Raw genomic sequence first — 22393 nt, forward strand, 5'->3', positions numbered from 1 at the left:
TCCCAAATGGCACTCTATTGAATATTCTCGATGTAGTGTACTACCCTTGACCAAGGCCTATAGGGCTCTGGACAAAAGTGGTGTACTATATAGGGAATAGGGTGCCTTTCGGGACAGATTAAGTGTGTGTCTGATGCCAGCGTGCCAGTCTGTTAGTGTTGGCCCCAGTATTCTGTCGCGGCTGGAGGGTTTACATTTCATGTCCTCCTGGTACAGCTTCCTGTTGGCTACAGACATGCTGACCTCTCTCTCTCACTCTCTCTCTCTCTCTCTCTCTCTCTCTCTCTCTCTCAAACCAGACTTCCCCTTCCCCTCGGCCGTAACTAACCCCTCAACGTTTACAAATCTGATCTGTAAGGTTTAAGGAAGCAGTATGGTGGAAACTCCACCACTACACTGCTGACATAGTCACATTGTTCTGTATGGCAACTGGGAGCAGTGATGCCCTCTGGTGGGCGGAGTGGGATGGTTCCCTCATTCTTCCCAGCAACACTCAGCCCCTCCCCGACACACAGACTCCTTTATGTAGAGGAATAATACTGACAGTTACTGGCTTCATGTACATAACCTTGGCAGACATACGTCATTATGAATATTTAGCATGAGTGCTATTTGAAACACATATCAATTTGGGTCTTCATTCAGTCTCTGATCCAAATGGCACCCTATACCCTAAGTAGTGCACTACTTTTGATTGGTGCCCTATGGGCTCTGGACAAAAGTAGGCAACTATATAGGGATTAGGATGCCATTTGGGACACAGTCCTGATCTCCTTTGTGCATCTGCTGTTGTATAGGAGGGATGCCAGAAACCTCTCCCTGTCCTTGGCAATACAACAGGTGACAGATTGTCTGGTGTCCTGTCCACCTTGGTCTGGAACTAATCAACTACACCTCAGTAAGAGAGGAGATCTGAAGTCTGTAATGTTCCACTACTGTATATGATCAGCTTAAAACGTGGACCGAGCAGCTATAGATATAGAAGGAGAAGACATGCTGGACCTAGGTATAAATGATGGAGCTAGGTATAAATGATGATGGAGCTAGGTATAAATGATGATGGAGCTAGGTATAAATGATGATGGAGCTAGGTATAAATGATGGAGCTAGGTATAAATGATGATGGAGCTAGGTATAAATGATGGAGCTAGGTATAAATGATGATGGAGCTAGGTATAAATGATGGAGCTAGGTATAAATGATGATGGAGCTAGGTATAAATGATGATGGAGCTAGGTATAAATGATGATGGAGCTAGGTATAAATGATGGAGCTAGGTATAAATGATGATGGAGCTAGGTATAAATGATGATGGAGCTAGGTATAAATGATGATGGAGCTAGGTATAAATGATGATGGAGCTAGGTATAAATGATGATGGAGCTAGGTATAAATGATGATGGAGCTACGTATAAATGATGATGGAGCTAGGTATAAATGATGATGGAGCTAGGTATAAATGATGATGGAGCTAGGTATAAATGATGATGGAGCTAGGTATAAATGATGATGGAGCTAGGTATAAATGATGATGGAGCTAGGTATAAATGATGATGGAGCTAGGTATAAATGATGATGTGAGATTTCCAAAATGTACTTATTTTTGATAATCATCCTTGTGTCTATTGCAGGTTTCTAAAGTGAACAGGCTGTCGCGGGTATCTTCAGCTACCGTACGCAACTCCTGTGCCAAAAAGCCCCCGGCCTCCCGACCACTGCCGTCCAGAACTGTGAAGTCCACAGCCACAGCGCTTCCCAGGGGCCACATCCCCTACACCAAAGCCAGACTTCTCAAAGAAGCCAGACTTCTCAAAGAGGCCAAACTCACCCTGGACAAAAGAGCCTCCTCCAAAGCTCGCCAACCCCTGAAAAACCAACGGCGCTCTCCCAGTGGCAGTGCCCGCCGCCACCCACGCCCACCACAGTCCAACTCAGGAAAACTCTCAAGCGGCGATGCAAAGACTCCCAACAAACAGGAGGTACAATCCAACAAGGCAGCCGGCAGATGTTGCCTACAACGAGTCAACGGGCAGCTTCACCCACGCCGATGTGGCGGTAAGCAGGTACTGCAGGGGCGTGAGGGCGTCAGGCACTCCAAGAGACGTCTGGGGCTCCCGGCTGAGGAGTGTCCAACAGAGACACCGGAGTCTTTGCCGGAGGTCAAAAAGGTTAGACTGCAGGTCAATGCCCCGGAGACGCGAAGCAGCAGGAAGGTCAATGTCCAGGAGAAGGCTGTGGCGGTGTCCGGCGGCCATCTTGGTAAGGTCACGTCATCCCGACCTTCCTCCTCGGAGCAAAGACCCAAACGAGCCTCAGCTGGCAAGCTGATGTTGACCCGACAAGCACAGCCCATACCCCCTACTGCTAATACTACTACTGCTAACACTACACCACCAGCTAAGAACACTACTACTAAGAAAACTTTCCAGGGCACTTCCAAGAACACTTCCCATGTCACTTCCAAGGGCACTTCCACCTCCACTTCCTCTACCTCAGCAGCCAAGGTGAAACCAGGCACCAGCAGCCCAGCTAAACCAGCAGCAGAGCCTAAAGCAGCAGAGAGGCAGCGGGGAGATCGGGAAGAGTGGGGAGAGCGGGAGAGTGGGGAGAAGAGAGGTGCAGCACCACCCCCGCCCCTGTCCCTAACCGAGGTGCCAGTGTTCAGACCTAGCCTGGAGGAGTTCCACGACCCCCTGGTGTATGTGGAAGCGGTGCGGGGGCAGGCAGAGAGCTATGGGCTGTGCAGGGTGGCGCCCCCTCAGGACTGGAGGCCAGAGTGCAAGCTGAAAGAGGACATGAGGTTTGTGACCCAGGTGCAGCACATCCATAAGCTGGGTCGGCGCTGGGGGCCCAATGTACTCCGGCTGGCCTGCATCAGGAAACACCTCCAGGCCCAGGGCATCTCCATGGAGGACCCCCCGCTCATAGGTACATTTCTGTAGGACTGATACTTAGGGTGCGTCTCAAATGGTACCCTATTTGCTACATAGTACACTACATTTGACCAGAGCCCTATGGGGGCCCCATGGACCCTGGTCAAAAGTAATGCACTAAATAGGGAAAAGGGTTCCATTTGGGACTGACTGTCACTAAGGTTTAATGTCAAAGACATTTAAGGGAGCTACAAATAGTTCCACCACATCATGTTATTCTAGTACAGTTTCATGTTATTCTAGTACAGTTTCATGTTACTCTAGTACAGTGTCATGTTATTCTAGTACAGTTTCATCTTATTCTAGTACAGTTTCATGATATTCTAGTAGTGTCATGTTATTCTAGTACAGTTGCATTATATTCTTGTACAGTTTCATGTTATTCTAGTACAGTTTTATCTTATTCTAATACAGTTTCATGATATTCTAGTACATTTTCATCTATTTCTAGTACAGTTTCATGTTATTCTAGTACAGTTTCATGATATTCTAGTATAGTTTCATGATATTCTAGTACAGGTTCATCTTATTCTAGTACAGGTTCATCTTATTCTAATACAGTCTCATGATATTCTAGTACAGTTTCATGATATTCTAGTACAGTTTCATGTTATTCTAGTACAGTTTCATCTTATTCTAATACAGTTTCATGTTATTCTAGTACAGTTTCATGTTATTCTAGTACAGTTTCATGTTATTCTACAGTTTCATGTTATTCTAGTACAGTTTCATGATATTCTAGTACAGTTTGATCTTATTCTAGTACAGTTTCATGTTATTCTAGTACAGTTTCATGATATTCTAATACAGTTTCATGTTATTCTAGTACAGTTTCATGATATTCTAATACAGTTTCATGTTATTCTAGTACAGTTTCATGTTATTCTAGTAGTTTCATCTTATTCTAATACAGTTTCATGTTATTCTAGTACAGTTTCATGTTATTCTAGTACAGTTTCATGTTATTCTAGTACAGTTTCATGTTATTCTAGTACAGTTTCATGATATTCTAGTACAGTTTCATCTTATTCTAGTACAGTTTCATCTTATTCTAGTAAAGTTTCATGTTGTTCGAGTACAGTTTCATGTTATTCTAGTACAGTTTCATGTTATTCTAGTACAGTTTCATCTTATTCTAATACAGTTTCATGTTATTCTAGTACAGTTTCATGTTATTCTAGTACAGTTTTATCTTATTCTAATACAGTTTCATGATATTCTAGTACATTTTCATCTATTTCTAGTACAGTTTCATGTTATTCTAGTACAGTTTCATGATATTCTAGTATAGTTTCATGATATTCTAGTACAGGTTCATCTTATTCTAGTACAGGTTCATCTTATTCTAATACAGTCTCATGATATTCTAGTACAGTTTCATGATATTCTAGTACAGTTTCATGTTATTCTAGTACAGTTTCATCTTATTCTAATACAGTTTCATGTTATTCTAGTACAGTTTCATGTTATTCTAGTACAGTTTCATGTTATTCTACAGTTTCATGTTATTCTAGTACAGTTTCATCATATTCTAGTACAGTTTCATGTTATTCTAGTAAAGTTTCATCTTATTCTAGTACAGTTTCATGTTATTCTAGTACAGTTTCATGTTATTCTAGTACAGTTTCATGATATTCTAATACAGTTTCATGTTATTCTAGTACAGTTTCATGATATTCTAGTACAGTTTCATCTTATTCTAGTACAGTTTCATCTTATTCTAGTAAAGTTTCATGTTGTTCGAGTACAGTTTCATGTTATTCTAGTACAGTTTCATGTTATTCTAGTACAGTTTCATCTTATTCTAATACAGTTTCATGTTATTCTAGTACAGTTTCATGATATTCTAGTACAGTTTCATGTTATTCTAATACAGTTTCATGATATTCTAGTACAGTTTCATCTTATTCTAGTACAGTTTCATCTTATTCTAGTTCAGTTTCATGTTGTTCGAGTACAGTTTCATCTTATTCTAGTAGTTTCATCTTATACTAGTACAGTTTCATCTTATTCTAATACAGTTTCATGTTATTCTAGTACAGTTTCATGATATTCTAGTACAGTTTCATGTTATTCTAGTACAGTTTCGTGTTATTCTAATACAGTTTCATCTTATTCTAGTACATTTTCATCTATTTCTAGTACAGTTTCATCTTATTCTAGTACAGTTTCATGTTATTCTAGTATAGTTTCATGATATTCTAGTACAGTTTCATCTTATTCTAGTACAGTTTCATCTTATTCTAATACAGTCTCATGATATTCTAGTACAGTTTCATGATATTCTAGTACAGTTTCATATTATTCTAGTACAGTTTCATGTTATTCTAATACAGTTTCATGTTATTCTAGTACAGTTTCATGTTATTCTAGTACAGTTTCATGTTATTCTAGTACAGTTTCATGTTATTCTAGTACAGTTTCATCTTATTCTAATACAGTTTCATCTTATTCTAGTACAGTTTCATGTTATTCTAGTACAGTTTCATCTTATTCTAGTACAGTTTCATCTTATTCTAATACAGTTTCATGTTATTCTAGTACAGTTTCATGTTATTCTAGTACAGTTTCATGATATTCTAGTACAGTTTCATGTTATTCTAGTACAGTTTCATCTTATTCTAGTACAGTTTCATGTTATTCTAGTACAGTTTCATGTTATTCTAGTACAGTTTCATGTTATTCTAGTACAGTTTCATGTTATTCTAATACAGTTTCATGTTATTCTAGTACAGTTTCATGTTATTTTAGTACAGTTTCATGATAGTCTAGTACAGTTTCATCTTATTCTAGTACAGTTTCATCTTATTCTAGTTCAGTTTCATGTTTTTCGAGTACAGTTTCATGTTATTCTAGTACAGTTTCATGTTATTCTAGTACAGTTTCATCTTATTCTAATACAGTTTCATGTTATTCTAGTACAGTTTCATGATATTCTAGTACAGTTTCATGTTATTCTAGTACAGTTTCATGTTATTCTAATACAGTTTCATGTTATTCTAGTACAGTTTCATCTTATTCTAGTACAGTTTCATGTTATTCTAATACAGTTTCACCTTATTCTAGTACAGTTTCATGTTATTCTAATACAGTTTCATCTTATTCTATCACATATGTCAACTCTACATAGAGTGGCTATCTATCAAGTTTTCCAGTTTGAAGTTTCCTCTTGTTAATTCAGTGTGCTGCTAGAGGTTTCCTTCTGAGGGAACTGTATAGTTAAAAGGCTTCTCCCAAATTACCTCTGACCCCCCCTCATCCTGACCTCTGACCCGTCTCTCATCCTGACCTCTGACCCATCTCTCATCCTGACCTCTGACCCATCTCTCATCCTGACCTCATCCTGACCTCTGACCCATCTCTCATCCTGACCTCTGACCCACCTCTCATCCTGACCTCTGACCCAGCTCTCATCCTGACCACCTCTCATCCTGACCTCTGACCCATCTCTCATCCTGACCTCTGACCCCCCCTCATCCTGACCTCTGAACCACCTCTCATCCTGACCTCTGAACCACCTCTCATCCTGACCTCTGAACCACCTCTCATCCTGACCATCCTGCCCATTGGCTGCTGCTGATTGCTCTTAGTGTGTTTGTAAGTGAGACCTTGACTCTGACCTTACCTAGTGAGGAAGGATTACAGTTCCTCTGCCAGGTGGCAGCTTTGATGAGATTACACTGGGAGAGATGGGGGTTGTCAGGATCCCTGACACACACACACACACACACACACACACACACACACACACACACACACACACACACACACACACACACGGCTAGTGTAGCTCACACACAGTCACATACACACACACTCACACACACACACTGACAACCCCCAGACCAGTAGCAGCGTGAGTGAGTGAGTGAGTGAGTGAGTGAGTGAGTGAGTGTGACAAATGGGGAACGTCTGTAAGGGGATTTTACAGGCAGCAGACACCCATGGTGAGGGAGAGTAGAGGAACGAAGGAGCAGAGATATTACACTCTGTCTGTGTCTCAAATGGCACACTATTCCCTATGTAGTGCACTACTTTTGACCAGGGCCCAAAGGAGTTATATAGGGAATAGGGTGCCATTTGGGACACAGAAATTCTCGCTCTCAGGCTCCAATACCTACAGGCCTCCGCTCTGTCAGAGTGGGCCTCAACATCAGACAGGATCATGGCTGTCTAAACCAGGCTGTCCTGGCTAACAGAGCCAAGTCATTCATTCATCAAACATCCACAGCCTCTCATCTAGAACATTTGGCTGTAACTCGTTTGAAAGCTTATTGTAAATGTAGTGAACGTTGCTGCTTTTTCAGAATCCATGTTTATCAGCCCCGTTGGTCCTCTCTATATTCTCCCAGATGCATACAGTACATCCATTTTAACCCATGTTCTTCTATCTTGGTCATGGGCGCCCACAGGGTGTGCATGCTTTTGTTCCAGCCCTGCACTAACAGATTAAAGAACGTTGTTTTAACCTCCTTGTTCTGTGTTCTGTCTCACCCTCCTTCACTCCCTTCTCTTCCTCCTTATCCTCCCTCGCTCCCTCCTTCACTCCCTCCCTAACCTCCCTCCCTCTCACCCTTCTTCACTCCCTCCCTCTCTCCTTCCCTCCCTATCCTCCCTCCCTCTCTCCCTCCTTCACTCCCTCCCTTTTTCACTCCCTCCCTATCCTCCCTCCCTCTCTCTCTCCTTCACTCCCTCCTCTTCCTCCTTATCCTCCCTCTCACCCTCTTTCACTCCCTCCCTAACCTCCCTCCCTCTCTCCTTCACTCCCTCCCTCTCACCCTCCTTCACTCCCTCCTCTTCCTCCATATCCTCCCTCTCTCTCCTTTACTCCCGCCTCTTCCTCCATATCCTCCCTCTCCCTCCCTCCCTCCCTGCCAGGAGGATGTGAGTTGGACCTGGCCCGGTTCTTTCAGCTCATCAACGACATGGGCGGCATGCAGCAGGTCAGCGACATGAAGAAATGGAATAAGCTAGCCGACCAGCTCCGTATCCCCAAGACTGCACAGGTACTGTACTGCTTCAAGGCTGCATAAATGGCACCATATTCTCTATACAGTAGACTGCTTTTGACCAGGGCCCATAAGGCTCTGGCCTACTATATAGGGAATAGGGGGCCATTTGGTATTCAGCCTCTTGTGTTGACCATGATGCTGTTCTGTAACAAACAATTCCTTCCAGCATCTGTGTCTTGTAGTGTTTCATCTACACTGAAGTGGGTCATTTTGTTTTCATCCTACTTTTTATTTGAGATTGACTTCTGATGAAAACCAACAGCCAGCCCAGCTAGCTGCATAGCTAAGTACAGCACTTTGACATTTGATGTTAACACTGCCCTCCCTGTCAACTGTCAACTGCAACGTAATAATATCCTACCACCCGACCACAGGATCGTCTGGCCAAGCTGCAGGAGGCCTATTGTCAGTACCTACTGTCCTACGACTCCCTGGACCCCGCTGAGCGCATCCGCCTGGAGAGGGAGGTGCTGGAGGAGAAGGGGAGGCTGGAGAAGAAGAAAGGGCCCCTGGAGGGCCACTCAGATGACTCCCAACAGAGCCTGCTCCAGCTGCCCCGCTGTGAGCCCAAGAATGGCCTGGTAAACGGGGTGATCCGGAGGAACGGCCTGCCCAGGAACCTGGAGGAAGGAGCGAAAGAGGGGAAGAAACAGGAGAAGGACATGTGGCTGAGGTCCAGCAGGAGGAGACTGTTCTCTCAGGAGAAGAAAGGAGGAAGAGGAGGAGCAGAGGAGGAGAAAGAGTTTCTTAGTGACCAGCACAAGTGTATATACAGGGTAGGTCATGTTATCCCCTTTCTCTGGCCCTGTACACACTCAGGTTGAACAACTGATGTACAACACATTTGGCACAACAAATGTGATACAACGGACAGTTTTTCTGGACCAAAATAATTACCCAAGCATAGTGGAGGCACTACAAAATGCACAATGCTTGTGTAAATATTATTGGTTAAGTCTATTGGTTAATGAGCTCTGTGGTAGCTGTGTGTGGGCAGATTGAATACAATGCAGCACTGTCAATACAGTGTGTATAGCTGTTAGTGCCTGGAAGCAGAACTACAATATCCCTGGTTCAGTTGCTCTCACATCTAATATAGGTCATTGCACATCTGCAAGCACAGAGGCCACACACACGATCAGACACACACGCACACACACCTCATTTTGACAACACGTCACCCCATGTCAACGTATTTCTGTCTTGATGCTCCATGATGATCTTCTGTTGCTCACAGTTCTCTTATCAGTAGTGTCAGTTACAGTTCTTCTGTAGTATCAGTTAGTTCTCCTGTAGTATCAGTCAGTTCTCCTGTAGTATCAGTTAGTTCTCCTGTAGTATCAGTTAGTTCTCCTGTAGTATCAGTCAGTTCTGCTGTAGTATCAGTCAGTTCTCCTGTAGTATCAGTCAGTTCTCCTGTAGTATCAGTTAGTTCTCCTGTAGAATCAGTTAGTTCTCCTGTAGTATCAGTTACAGTTCTCCTGTAGTATCAGTTAGTTCTCCTGTAGTATCAGTCAGTTCTCCTGTAGTATCAGTTACAGTTCTCCTGTAGTATCAGTTAGTTCTCCTGTAGTATCAGTCAGTTCTCCTGTAATATCAGTTACAGTTCTCCTGTAGTATCAGTTAGTTCTCCTGTAGTATCAGTCAGTTCTCTTGTAGTATCAGTCAGTTCTCCTGTAGCATCAGTTAGTTCTCCTGTAGTATCAGTTAGTTCTCCTGTAGTATCAGTTAGTTCTCCTGTAGTATCAGTTAATTCTCCTGTAGTATCAGTCAGTTCTCCTGTAGTACCAGTTAGTTCTCCTGTAGTATCAGTCAGTTCTCCTGTAGTATCAGTCAGTTCTCCTGTAGTATCAGTCAGTTCTCCTGTAATATCAGTTACAGTTTTCCTGTAGTATCAGTTAGTTCTCCTGTAGTATCAGTTAGTTCTCCTGTAGTATCAGTTAGTTCTCCTGTAGTATCAGTCAGTTCTCCTGTAGAATCAGTCAGTTCTCCTGTAGAATCAGTCAGTTCTCCTGTAGTATCAGTTAGTTCTGCTGTAGTATCAGTTCTCCTGTAGTATCAGTTAGTTCTTCTGTAGTATCAGTTACTTATAGCGTTTCATCTCTCAGTTTGTATTCTGTCTGTGAATGCCAGCATAGCTGGGCCCATATGAAATCAATATATTGGGCCATAATAAGAAATACAGTAATCTCCTCCACACATGTGGGAAAGCTTACAGTGACTGACTGTAGTCCAACCAACCAGGGATTTTCCTGGCACATTCATACAGGCTGTCCCTGCCCGGCTGTTTGTCATGTATCTGAGCTTATGTCCCAAATGGTGCCCAATTCCCTGTCTAGTGCACTACTTTTAACCAGGGCCCTTAGGGCTCCGATCGAAAGTAGTACTCTATATAAGGGAATAGTTAGCCATTTGGATAAGGGAAACGGGTGCCATATGGGAGGCAACCTGAGAAAAGCGTCTGGATGGAAGACTCCCCTTCAGAATGTGCTGAGGCTGCAGCAGCAGCGGGGAGAGGAAGGAAGATGATGTCATGCAGCACAGTGACATCCACATGTATCATGTAGTTTTCACCCTCTCAGAGAAAAGCTTTTTGTTTTTGTCTGGCTGTTCAACTAACACTCCCATCTGATTGGCTGTGATAATCGTTACATTGACAGTGGGCTGCGTCCCAAATCACATTCCTTTTCCCTTTTCTAATGCAGTACTTTTGACCAGAGCCTGTTCAGAAGTAGCATGTCATTGGGGACGGAGACAGTATCAAGGGGCTTAAAAGACTACTTCCTGTATGGTCTTACTAGTCTCTTTGGTTGTGTTTCTGTGTCATTCGATTGGCAGTATATCAAAACACCTCAGTCCATAAGCTCGTACACTCTTTGTTTGTGTTCATGATTTGCTGTGATAATCTTTACATTGACTGTATATCAGGGAACTTGAAAGGGACCATAAGGTCTTACCCCTCCCTCTCTTTGTGTTTCTCTATGGCAGGGGAAGTCGGTTTCTCTCACTACGTTCTACAGGACAGCCAGGAATACTATGAACATGTGTTTCAACAAGGAGCCTGGGACGGCTGAGGTGGAGGTAAGGTCTACATATCCCAAACTGTTATATACCTGCTACGTAGGTTGCGCTACTTAAGGCCCTATTCAGGTTTCAGAGAAGTTGACTTAACATGGACTTAAATTAAAAAAAAATACACATTTCACTTATTGACATAAATCCATGTTAAGTCTACTTATTTCAAGTCTGAATCGGCCCTTAGTGCACTAGTTTTGGTCAGGGCCCTGCTATTTGGGACGCAACCATATAGTCATAATGAATAAGTAGTATAATTCACTGGGACCATAAGTAGTATAATTCACTGGGACCATAAGTAGTATAACTCACTGGGACCATAAGTAGTATAATTCACTGGGACCATAAGTAGTATAATTCACTGGGACCATAAGTAGTATAATTCACTGGGACCATAAGTAGTATAATTCACTGGGACCATAAGTAGTATAATTCACTGGGACCATAAGTAGTATAACTCACTGGGACCATAAGTAGTATAACTCACTGGGACCATAAGTAGTATAATTCACTGGGACCATAAGTAGTATAACTCACTGGGACCATAAGTAGTATAATTCACTGGGACCATAAGTAGTATAATTCACTTGGACCATAAGTAGTATAATTCACTGGGACCATAAGTAGTATAATTCACTGGGACCATAAGTAGTATAACTCACTGGGACCATAAGTAGTATAATTCACTGGGACCATAAGTAGAATGGAGATGACTGATCAGGTCATTGACATATTTCTTCTCTCCTTTTGTCTTTCTTGTCAGCCATCCCACTGTGTGATCTACTGTCACTACTTGTTTTTTCATCTACATTAATGCAATAATGTTTCTGTCTGTGATTGCAGCAGGAGTACTGGAACATCGTGGAGCAGAGGGAATGTCATGTTGCAGTGCACTGTGGGAAAGTGGACACTAAAACTCATGGGAGTGGCTTCCCAGTTGGAAAGTCTGAGACGTTTTCAAAGTAAGGGCCTAACAGCATTAACCTATCACATGAATGGAGGATTTTGAATTTCCTGCTTATTCCCTCCTGATTCCTGGAATCTTCCAACTGGGATTTCTGGAGAACCTGGGAATTTTTGGAAAGTTAGGGGGAATTTTACAACCCTGTAAGGACTGTGGTGGTTAATTTCTGTTTTACCAAATGAGGAGAAACAAACTTCACACACCAGTCAGAGTTATACTTAAACTACATCTTTAATAATAAGAGCTTTGCAATAGCACTGACTTTCAACGATTCCCTATTTCTAATGAACCGTTGAGAGTGACAACACAAAAGTACAAAGATCTTTTATAGCCAAGATACACCCCTCTCAACCTACATGATGAACAACAGATACATAGAATGGTCACAAGGTTAAGATTTGTATGAAAGATATCTATAATACATAGCAGATAGCATCTGCTATGTCAACAGTTTTCATTGTACAGACCAGTGTCTGGCCCTTCTACTCCAAACTGGAACCGTCTCTTCCTGGTACGGTATAGAACAGAAACATTAGCTCATCCAATGGCATAACTCAATTGTCAACTCTAGATACTCCCATCTCAAGTAAAACCCCTTCTTGACCCCACTCCTGGACAAGCTCACTGAGGGGAGTGAGTCTCTAGGTCATACACTATCCCAGGATAAGTGCAACATCAGAGAGGACATACAATGGTTCCATACACTGCCATACACCTCCCCCAATGCCAAAGGAGGGAGTGACTTGCGCACAGACATTGTGAAGACAAGTAATTGGTTCCCCATTAATCACGCCATTCCTTCACATGGTTTAAGAGTAGGTAAAGACACATTCACATATGAAGACAATGTTCCATCCTGTCCTCTTCCCTTTCTGATATTCTGCATAGCACCAGAGACATGTAAAAGACAAGCCTGACCTCTTCCCTCTCTGGGCCCCAAGTGACTGAGCCCCAGCTGAGGGAAGAAGTGTAACTGCCAACACCAGAGTCCAAAGGGATACATTCTAATAACAAGTATATCACATAAGCATATTATGCAGATAAGACATCTTAATTATCTATGTTACCCAACTAATTCTGATTCATCCGCCACAGGACATGCATAAAATATGTGTTCTGTTCTCTTGTCTCCACTCAAGACATGGATGGAACCTTACAGTCCTTCCCAATAATTCAGGATCCATCTTACGCCATCTTGGTGCTGTGCCAGGTAATCATCTATACCTATGACCCTCTCCTTTTACACAGGATGACAGTCAAGTGTATTGTAATACAGACAGTTGTAAGTAGCTGCAGAGTGAACTGAAGGACTCCCATCAGCTTAACTACAACAGTTCCTTGAAAGTATGTTGTGCTAGTTTTTTTGTTTTATACAGTATATCCTAATTTTTGGTGACACAATTCAATTGCATTCTGCTATGTATTAAGTGAACTTGAACTGACTAGAAAAGCTTGACAGTCTACTATGTCTTCCTTTGTGGTTCTACAGGAGTGACCATTCCTTGGCTGAACATCGGCATGGTCTTCTCTACCTCATGCTGGTCGCGAGACCATCATCGCCTTCCATACATTGATTACTTACACACTGGTGCTGACTGCATTTGGTAAGTAGTGGATCACTGCTCACTGCCCTCTCCCAGTTTAATCCTACGGTCACTCAGGTTCACCACCTGCCACAACCAATGGAGAACGAGCTCAGCATCAGTTAGTCAAGCCTGATGAAATAGAACTAATGGAGATTGATTTAATAGAACTCCCTGAGCGTGGTCAGTACAGTATGAAGGAAACGCTGTATGGCTCAGTAGGTAGAGCATGGCGCTCACAACGCCAGGATAGTGGGTTTGATTCTCTGGGACATCCATATGTAAAATGTATGCAGCATGACTGTAAGTCTCTATTGGATAAAAGCATCTGCTAAATGGTATATATTTAAGCAATAAGGCACGAGAGGGTGTGGTATATGGCCAATATACCACGGCTAAGGGCTGTTCTTAGGCACGACGCATTGCCTTATTGATATTATAAACTGGTTAGCAACATAATTAGAACAGTAAAATGTTTTGTCATACCTGTGGTATACGGTCTGATATTCCACGGCTGTCAGCCAATCAGCATTCAGGGCTCGAACCACCCAGTTTATAATATATATATATATATATATGGAATTCTTGAAAGACCAGACAATATAAACTTTTTTCTTTTTCATTACATTATTCAAATATGAAATACAAATCTCCAAACGTATTTTTGTTTCATTTTATAACGCTATATAATGCTCCAGGACTGATTTTGTTAGCATTTTGGCATGTTTTTCTAGATTCAGAACATAAAACATTTTGTTAGCGTTTTGGCATGTTTTTCGAGATTCAGAACATAAAACAACATTTATAAAGGAAAAATGATCCCTTACTACAAACATCACAGCAAATATGTCAATAGTTTAAGCATGTGTTACAGAAGAGTGATTAAAATATATTTTTATAATAAAAATAAAAAAAGTTCTTAAGGGGTTTAGCCATCAGTGACGGAGTTGACAACAGATACTCAAAACAGACATTTTTGCCTCAAAGTATTTTAAATTTGTAAAGTATATTAAATTATTCTTTCTGCACTCTGACGGAGTTGACGTTAGACCAAAATCTTTTTTAGGGTTTTGAATATGGTGATTTCTATATTGTTTGTTTAAAATATATCAGATAGTGGAGAACTTTCCAGACTATGAGTGGTCTTGTTGCACTACATGTAATGAGAACATGAAGAGGTCATTATGGTAGAGCTGTCCCTGCTCATTCCTGATTTGAGTTGACCAAATCTCCAGACACATCTTTTAGGAATCACAGTTTCGAGATAAGGGCTATTGCAAATAACTACACAAGATCCTTTTTCAGTTAATATTAATTATTGCCAGTTAAAAAATATATATAATATAATTTTGGAGTTTGAAATTGGGATCCTTTTCTCCAGACAATGGCATTTCCGGGTATAGAGCCAACATGGAAATGAATAATATTGAAAATATTTCGAAAATTCCAAAAGCAAATCTTTCCCCTTATAAAATTCCCCTCAAAGTAATTGTTAGGCTCAAATAAAATGCTATAAAACTACAATAAAAATAAAGTTTCATTGCCAGACAAGGATATTATTATTATTTACTAGTACTATGACATGTGTCCACTAACTCCAACATGTTATCATATAGTGGTACACAATTAGATCCTAATAACCCATGTGACCTGGGGTCTAGGTACTGTATTCCTGCTGAGGAGAAGGTGAAGCTGGACAAGGTGGTTCACACACTGCTGCAGGCTAATGGAACCCCAGGACTGGAGATGTTGGAGAACAACATCATGGTGAGACTGCAGGATACACAGCACACACATACAGTACAAACATGGACTACATAAACACTGTCCACACATACAGTACAAACATGGACTACAGAAATACTGTCCACACACATACAGTACAAACATGGACTACATAAACACTGTCCACACATACAGTACAAACATGGACTACAGAAATACTGTCCACACATACAGTACAAACATGGACTACAGAAACACTGTCCACACATACAGTACAAACATGGACTACATAAACACTGTCCACACATACAGTACAAACATGGACTACAGAAACACTGTCCACACACATACAGTACAAACATGGACTACAGAAACACTGTCCACACATACAGTACAAACATGGACTACAGAAACACTGTCCACACATACAGTACAAACATGGACTACATAAACACTGTCCACACATACAGTACAAACATGGACTACAGAAATACTGTCCACACATACAGTACAAACATGGACTACATAAACACTGTCCACACACATACAGTACAAACATGGACTACATAAACACTGTCCACACATACAGTACAAACATGGACTACAGAAATACTGTCCACACATACAGTACAAACATGGACTACATAAACACTGTCCACACATACAGTACAAACATGGACTACATAAACACTGTCCACACATACAGTACAAACATGGACTACAGAAACACTGTCCACACATACAGTACAAACATGGACTACAGAAACACTGTCCACACACATACAGTACAAACATGGACTACATAAACACTGTCCACACATACAGTACAAACATGGACTACAGAAACACTGTCCACACATACAGTACAAACATGGACTACAGAAATACTGTCCACACATACAGTACAAACATGGACTACAGAAACACTGTCCACACACATACAGTACAAACATGGACTACAGAAACACTGTCCACACACATACAGTACAAACATGGACTACATAAACACTGTCCACACATACAGTACAAACATGGACTACATAAACACTGTCCACACATACAGTACAAACATGGACTACAGAAACACTGTCCACACATACAGTACAAACATGGACTACATAAACACTGTCCACACATACAGTACAAACATGGACTACAGAAACACTGTCCACACATACAGTACAAACATGGACTACATAAACACTGTCCACACATACAGTACAAACATGGACTACATAAACACTGTCCACACACATACAGTACAAACATGGACTACAGAAACACTGTCCACACATACAGTACAAACATGGACTACATAAACACTGTCCACACACATACAGTACAAACATGGACTACAGAAACACTGTCCACACATACAGTACAAACATGGACTACATAAACACTGTCCACACATACAGTACAAACATGGACTACAGAAACACTGTCCACACATACAGTACAAACATGGACTACATAAACACTGTCCACACACATACAGTACAAACATGGACTACAGAAACACTGTCCACACATACAGTACAAACATGGACTACATAAACACTGTCCACACATACGTACAAAATGGACTACATAAACACTGTCCACACACTACAGTACAAACATGGACTACATAAACACTGTCCACACATACAGTACAAACATGGACTACATAAACACTGTCCACACATACAGTACAAACATGGACTACAGAAACACTGTCCACACATACAGTACAAACATGGACTACAGAAACACTGTCCACACACTACAGTACAAACATGGACTACATAAACACTGTCCACACACATACAGTACAAACATGGACTACATAAACACTGTCCACACACATACAGTACAAACATGGACTACAGAAACACTGTCCACACATACAGTACAAACATGGACTACATAAACACTGTCCACACAATACAGTACAAACATGGACTACAGAAACACTGTCCACACATACAGTACAAACATGGACTACATAAACACTGTCCACACACATACAGTACAAACATGGACTACATAAACACTGTCCACACATACAGTACAAACATGGACTACAGAAACACTGTCCACACATACAGTACAAACATGGACTACAGAAACACTGTCCACACACATACAGTACAAACATGGACTACAGAAATACTGTCCACACATACAGTACAAACATGGACTACAGAAATACTGTCCACACACATACAGTACAAACATGGACTACAGAAATACTGTCCACACATACAGTACAAACATGGACTACAGAAACACTGTCCACACACATACAGTACAAACATGGACTACAGAAACACTGTCCACACATACAGTACAAACATGGACTACAGAAACACTGTCCACACATACAGTACAAACATGGACTACATAAACACTGTCCACACACATACAGTACAAACATGGACTACATAAACACTGTCCACACATACAGTACAAACATGGACTACATAAACACTGTCCACACATACAGTACAAACATGGACTACATAAACACTGTCCACACATACAGTACAAACATGGACTACAGAAACACTGTCCACACATACAGTACAAACATGGACTACAGAAACACTGTCCACACACATACAGTACAAACATGGACTACAGAAACACTGTCCACACACTACAGTACAAACATGGACTACATAAACACTGTCCACACACATACAGTACAAACATGGACTACAGAAACACTGTCCACACATACAGTACAAACATGGACTACAGAAACACTGTCCACACACATACAGTACAAACATGGACTACAGAAACACTGTCCACACATACAGTACAAACATGGACTACATAAACACTGTCCACACATACAGTACAAACATGGACTACATAAACACTGTCCACACACATACAGTACAAACATGGACTACATAAACACTGTCCACACATACAGTACAAACATGGACTACATAAACACTGTCCACACATACAGTACAAACATGGACTACATAAACACTGTCCACACACATACAGTACAAACATGGACTACAGAAACACTGTCCACTCATACAGTACAAACATGGACTACATAAACACTGTCCACACATACAGTACAAACATGGACTACATAAACACTGTCCACACATACAGTACAAACATGGACTACAGAAACACTGTCCACACATACAGTACAAACATGGACTACAGAAACACTGTCCACACATACAGTACAAACATGGACTACATAAACACTGTCCACACATACAGTACAAACATGGACTACAGAAACACTGTCCACACACATACAGTACAAACATGGACTACATAAACACTGTCCACACACATACAGTACAAACATGGACTACATAAACACTGTCCACACATACAGTACAAACATGGACTACATAAACACTGTCCACACATACAGTACAAACATGGACTACATAAACACTGTCCACACATACAGTACAAACATGGACTACATAAACACTGTCCACACACATACAGTACAAACATGGACTACAGAAACACTGTCCACACATACAGTACAAACATGGACTACATAAACACTGTCCACACATACAGTACAAACATAGACTACAGAAACACTGTCCACACACATACAGTACAAACATGGACTACAGAAACACTGTCCACACATACAGTACAAACATGGACTACATAAACACTGTCCACACATACAGTACAAACATGGACTACATAAACACTGTCCACACACATACAGTACAAACATGGACTACAGAAACACTGTCCACACATACAGTACAAACATGGACTACATAAACACTGTCCACACACATACAGTACAAACATGGACTACATAAACACTGTCCACACACATACAGTACAAACATGGACTACATAAACACTGTCCACACATACAGTACAAACATGGACTACATAAACACTGTCCACACATACAGTACAAACATGGACTACATAAACACTGTCCACACACATACAGTACAAACATGGACTACATAAACACTGTCCACACACACAGTACAAACATGGACTACATAAACACTGTCCACACACATACAGTACAAACATGGACTACATAAACACTGTCCACACACATACAGTACAAACATGGACTACATAAACACTGTCCACACACATACAGTACAAACATGGACTACATAAACACTGTCCACACATACAGTACAAACATGGACTACATAAACACTGTCCACACATACAGTACAAACATGGACTACAGAAACACTGTCCACACACATACAGTACAAACATGGACTACAGAAACACTGTCCACACATACAGTACAAACATGGACTACATAAACACTGTCCACACATACAGTACAAACATGGACTACAGAAACACTGTCCACACATACAGTACAAACATGGACTACAGAAACACTGTCCACACATACAGTACAAACATGGACTACATAAACACTGTCCACACATACAGTACAAATATGGACTACAGAAACACTGTCCACACACATACAGTACAAACATGGACTACATAAACACTGTCCACACATACAGTACAAACATGGACTACAGAAACACTGTCCACACATACAGTACAAACATGGATTACAGAAACACTGTCCACACACTACAGTACAAACATGGACTACATAAACACTGTCCACACACATACAGTACAAACATGGACTACATAAACACTGTCCACACACATACAGTACAAACATGGACTACATAAACACTGTCCACACATACAGTACAAACATGGACTACATAAACACTGTCCACACATACAGTACAAACATGGACTACATAAACACTGTCCACACACATACAGTACAAACATGGACTACATAAACACTGTCCACACATACAGTACAAACATGGACTACATAAACACTGTCCACACACATACAGTACAAACATGGACTACATAAACACTGTCCACACATACAGTACAAACATGGACTACAGAAACACTGTCCACACATACAGTACAAACATGGACTACATAAACACTGTCCACACATACAGTACAAACATGGACTACATAAACACTGTCCACACATACAGTACAAACATGGACTACATAAACACTGTCCACACACATACAGTACAAACATGGACTACAGAAACACTGTCCACACATACAGTACAAACATGGACTACATAAACACTGTCCACACACATACAGTACAAACATGGACTACAGAAACACTGTCCACACACATACAGTACAAACATGGACTACATAAACACTGTCCACACATACAGTACAAACATGGACTACATAAACACTGTCCACACACATACAGTACAAACATGGACTACAGAAACACTGTCCACACATACAGTACAAACATGGACTACATAAACACTGTCCACACACATACAGTACAAACATGGACTACATAAACACTGTCCACACACATACAGTACAAACATGGACTACATAAACACTGTCCACACATACAGTACAAACATGGACTACATAAACACTGTCCACACATACAGTACAAACATGGACTACATAAACACTGTCCACACACATACAGTACAAACATGGACTACATAAACACTGTCCACACACACAGTACAAACATGGACTACATAAACACTGTCCACACACATACAGTACAAACATGGACTACATAAACACTGTCCACACACATACAGTACAAACATGGACTACATAAACACTGTCCACACACATACAGTACAAACATGGACTACATAAACACTGTCCACACATACAGTACAAACATGGACTACATAAACACTGTCCACACATACAGTACAAACATGGACTACAGAAACACTGTCCACACACATACAGTACAAACATGGACTACAGAAACACTGTCCACACATACAGTACAAACATGGACTACATAAACACTGTCCACACACATACAGTACAAACATGGACTACAGAAACACTGTCCACACATACAGTACAAACATGGACTACATAAACACTGTCCACACATACAGTACAAACATGGACTACATAAACACTGTCCACACATACAGTACAAACATGGACTACAGAAACACTGTCCACACACATACAGTACAAACATGGACTACATAAACACTGTCCACACATACAGTACAAACATGGACTACATAAACACTGTCCACACACATACAGTACAAACATGGACTACAGAAACACTGTCCACACATACAGTACAAACATGGACTACATAAACACTGTCCACACACATACAGTACAAACATGGACTACATAAACACTGTCCACACACATACAGTACAAACATGGACTACATAAACACTGTCCACACATACAGTACAAACATGGACTACATAAACACTGTCCACACATACAGTACAAACATGGACTACATAAACACTGTCCACACACATACAGTACAAACATGGACTACAGAAACACTGTCCACACACTACAGTACAAACATGGACTACATAAACACTGTCCACACATACAGTGCAAACATGGACTACAGAAACACTGTCCACACATACAGTACAAACATGGACTACATAAACACTGTCCACACATACAGTACAAACATGGACTACATAAACACTGTCCACACACATACAGTACAAACATGGACTACATAAACACTGTCCACACACATACAGTACAAACATGGACTACATAAACACTGTCCACACATACAGTACAAACATGGACTACATAAACACTGTCCACACATACAGTACAAACATGGACTACATAAACACTGTCCACACACATACAGTACAAACATGGACTACATAAACACTGTCCACACATACAGTACAAACATGGACTACAAAAACACTGTCCACACACATACAGTACAAACATGGACTACAGAAACACTGTCCACACATACAGTACAAACATGGACTACAGAAACACTGTCCACACATACAGTACAAACATGGACTACATAAACACTGTCCACACATACAGTACAAACATGGACTACAGAAACACTGTCCACACATACAGTACAAACATGGACTACATAAACACTGTCCACACACATACAGTACAAACATGGACTACATAAACACTGTCCACACACATACAGTACAAACATGGACTACATAAACACTGTCCACACATACAGTACAAACATGGACTACATAAACACTGTCCACATAT

At 41.0% G+C, this 22393-nt stretch overlaps 1 protein-coding gene across 1 annotated transcript in view; it reads left to right on the forward strand.

Moving 5' to 3' along the window:
- Positions 1 to 22393, forward strand: part of LOC106597732 (protein Jumonji) — a 150048-nt gene that overhangs the window by 89726 nt on the left and 37929 nt on the right. The window contains exons 8-15 of the mRNA XM_045712773.1: positions 1632 to 2928; positions 7812 to 7939; positions 8320 to 8721; positions 10934 to 11026; positions 11864 to 11982; positions 13124 to 13194; positions 13474 to 13588; positions 15229 to 15334. Of these exons, the coding sequence (XP_045568729.1) occupies positions 1632 to 2928; positions 7812 to 7939; positions 8320 to 8721; positions 10934 to 11026; positions 11864 to 11982; positions 13124 to 13194; positions 13474 to 13588; positions 15229 to 15334 (2331 nt within the window). The remainder of the gene's footprint in view (positions 1 to 1631; positions 2929 to 7811; positions 7940 to 8319; positions 8722 to 10933; positions 11027 to 11863; positions 11983 to 13123; positions 13195 to 13473; positions 13589 to 15228; positions 15335 to 22393) is intronic.

Source organism: Salmo salar, chromosome ssa02 (genome assembly GCF_905237065.1).
Source record: "Salmo salar chromosome ssa02, Ssal_v3.1, whole genome shotgun sequence".
Taxonomy (NCBI): domain Eukaryota; kingdom Metazoa; phylum Chordata; class Actinopteri; order Salmoniformes; family Salmonidae; genus Salmo; species Salmo salar.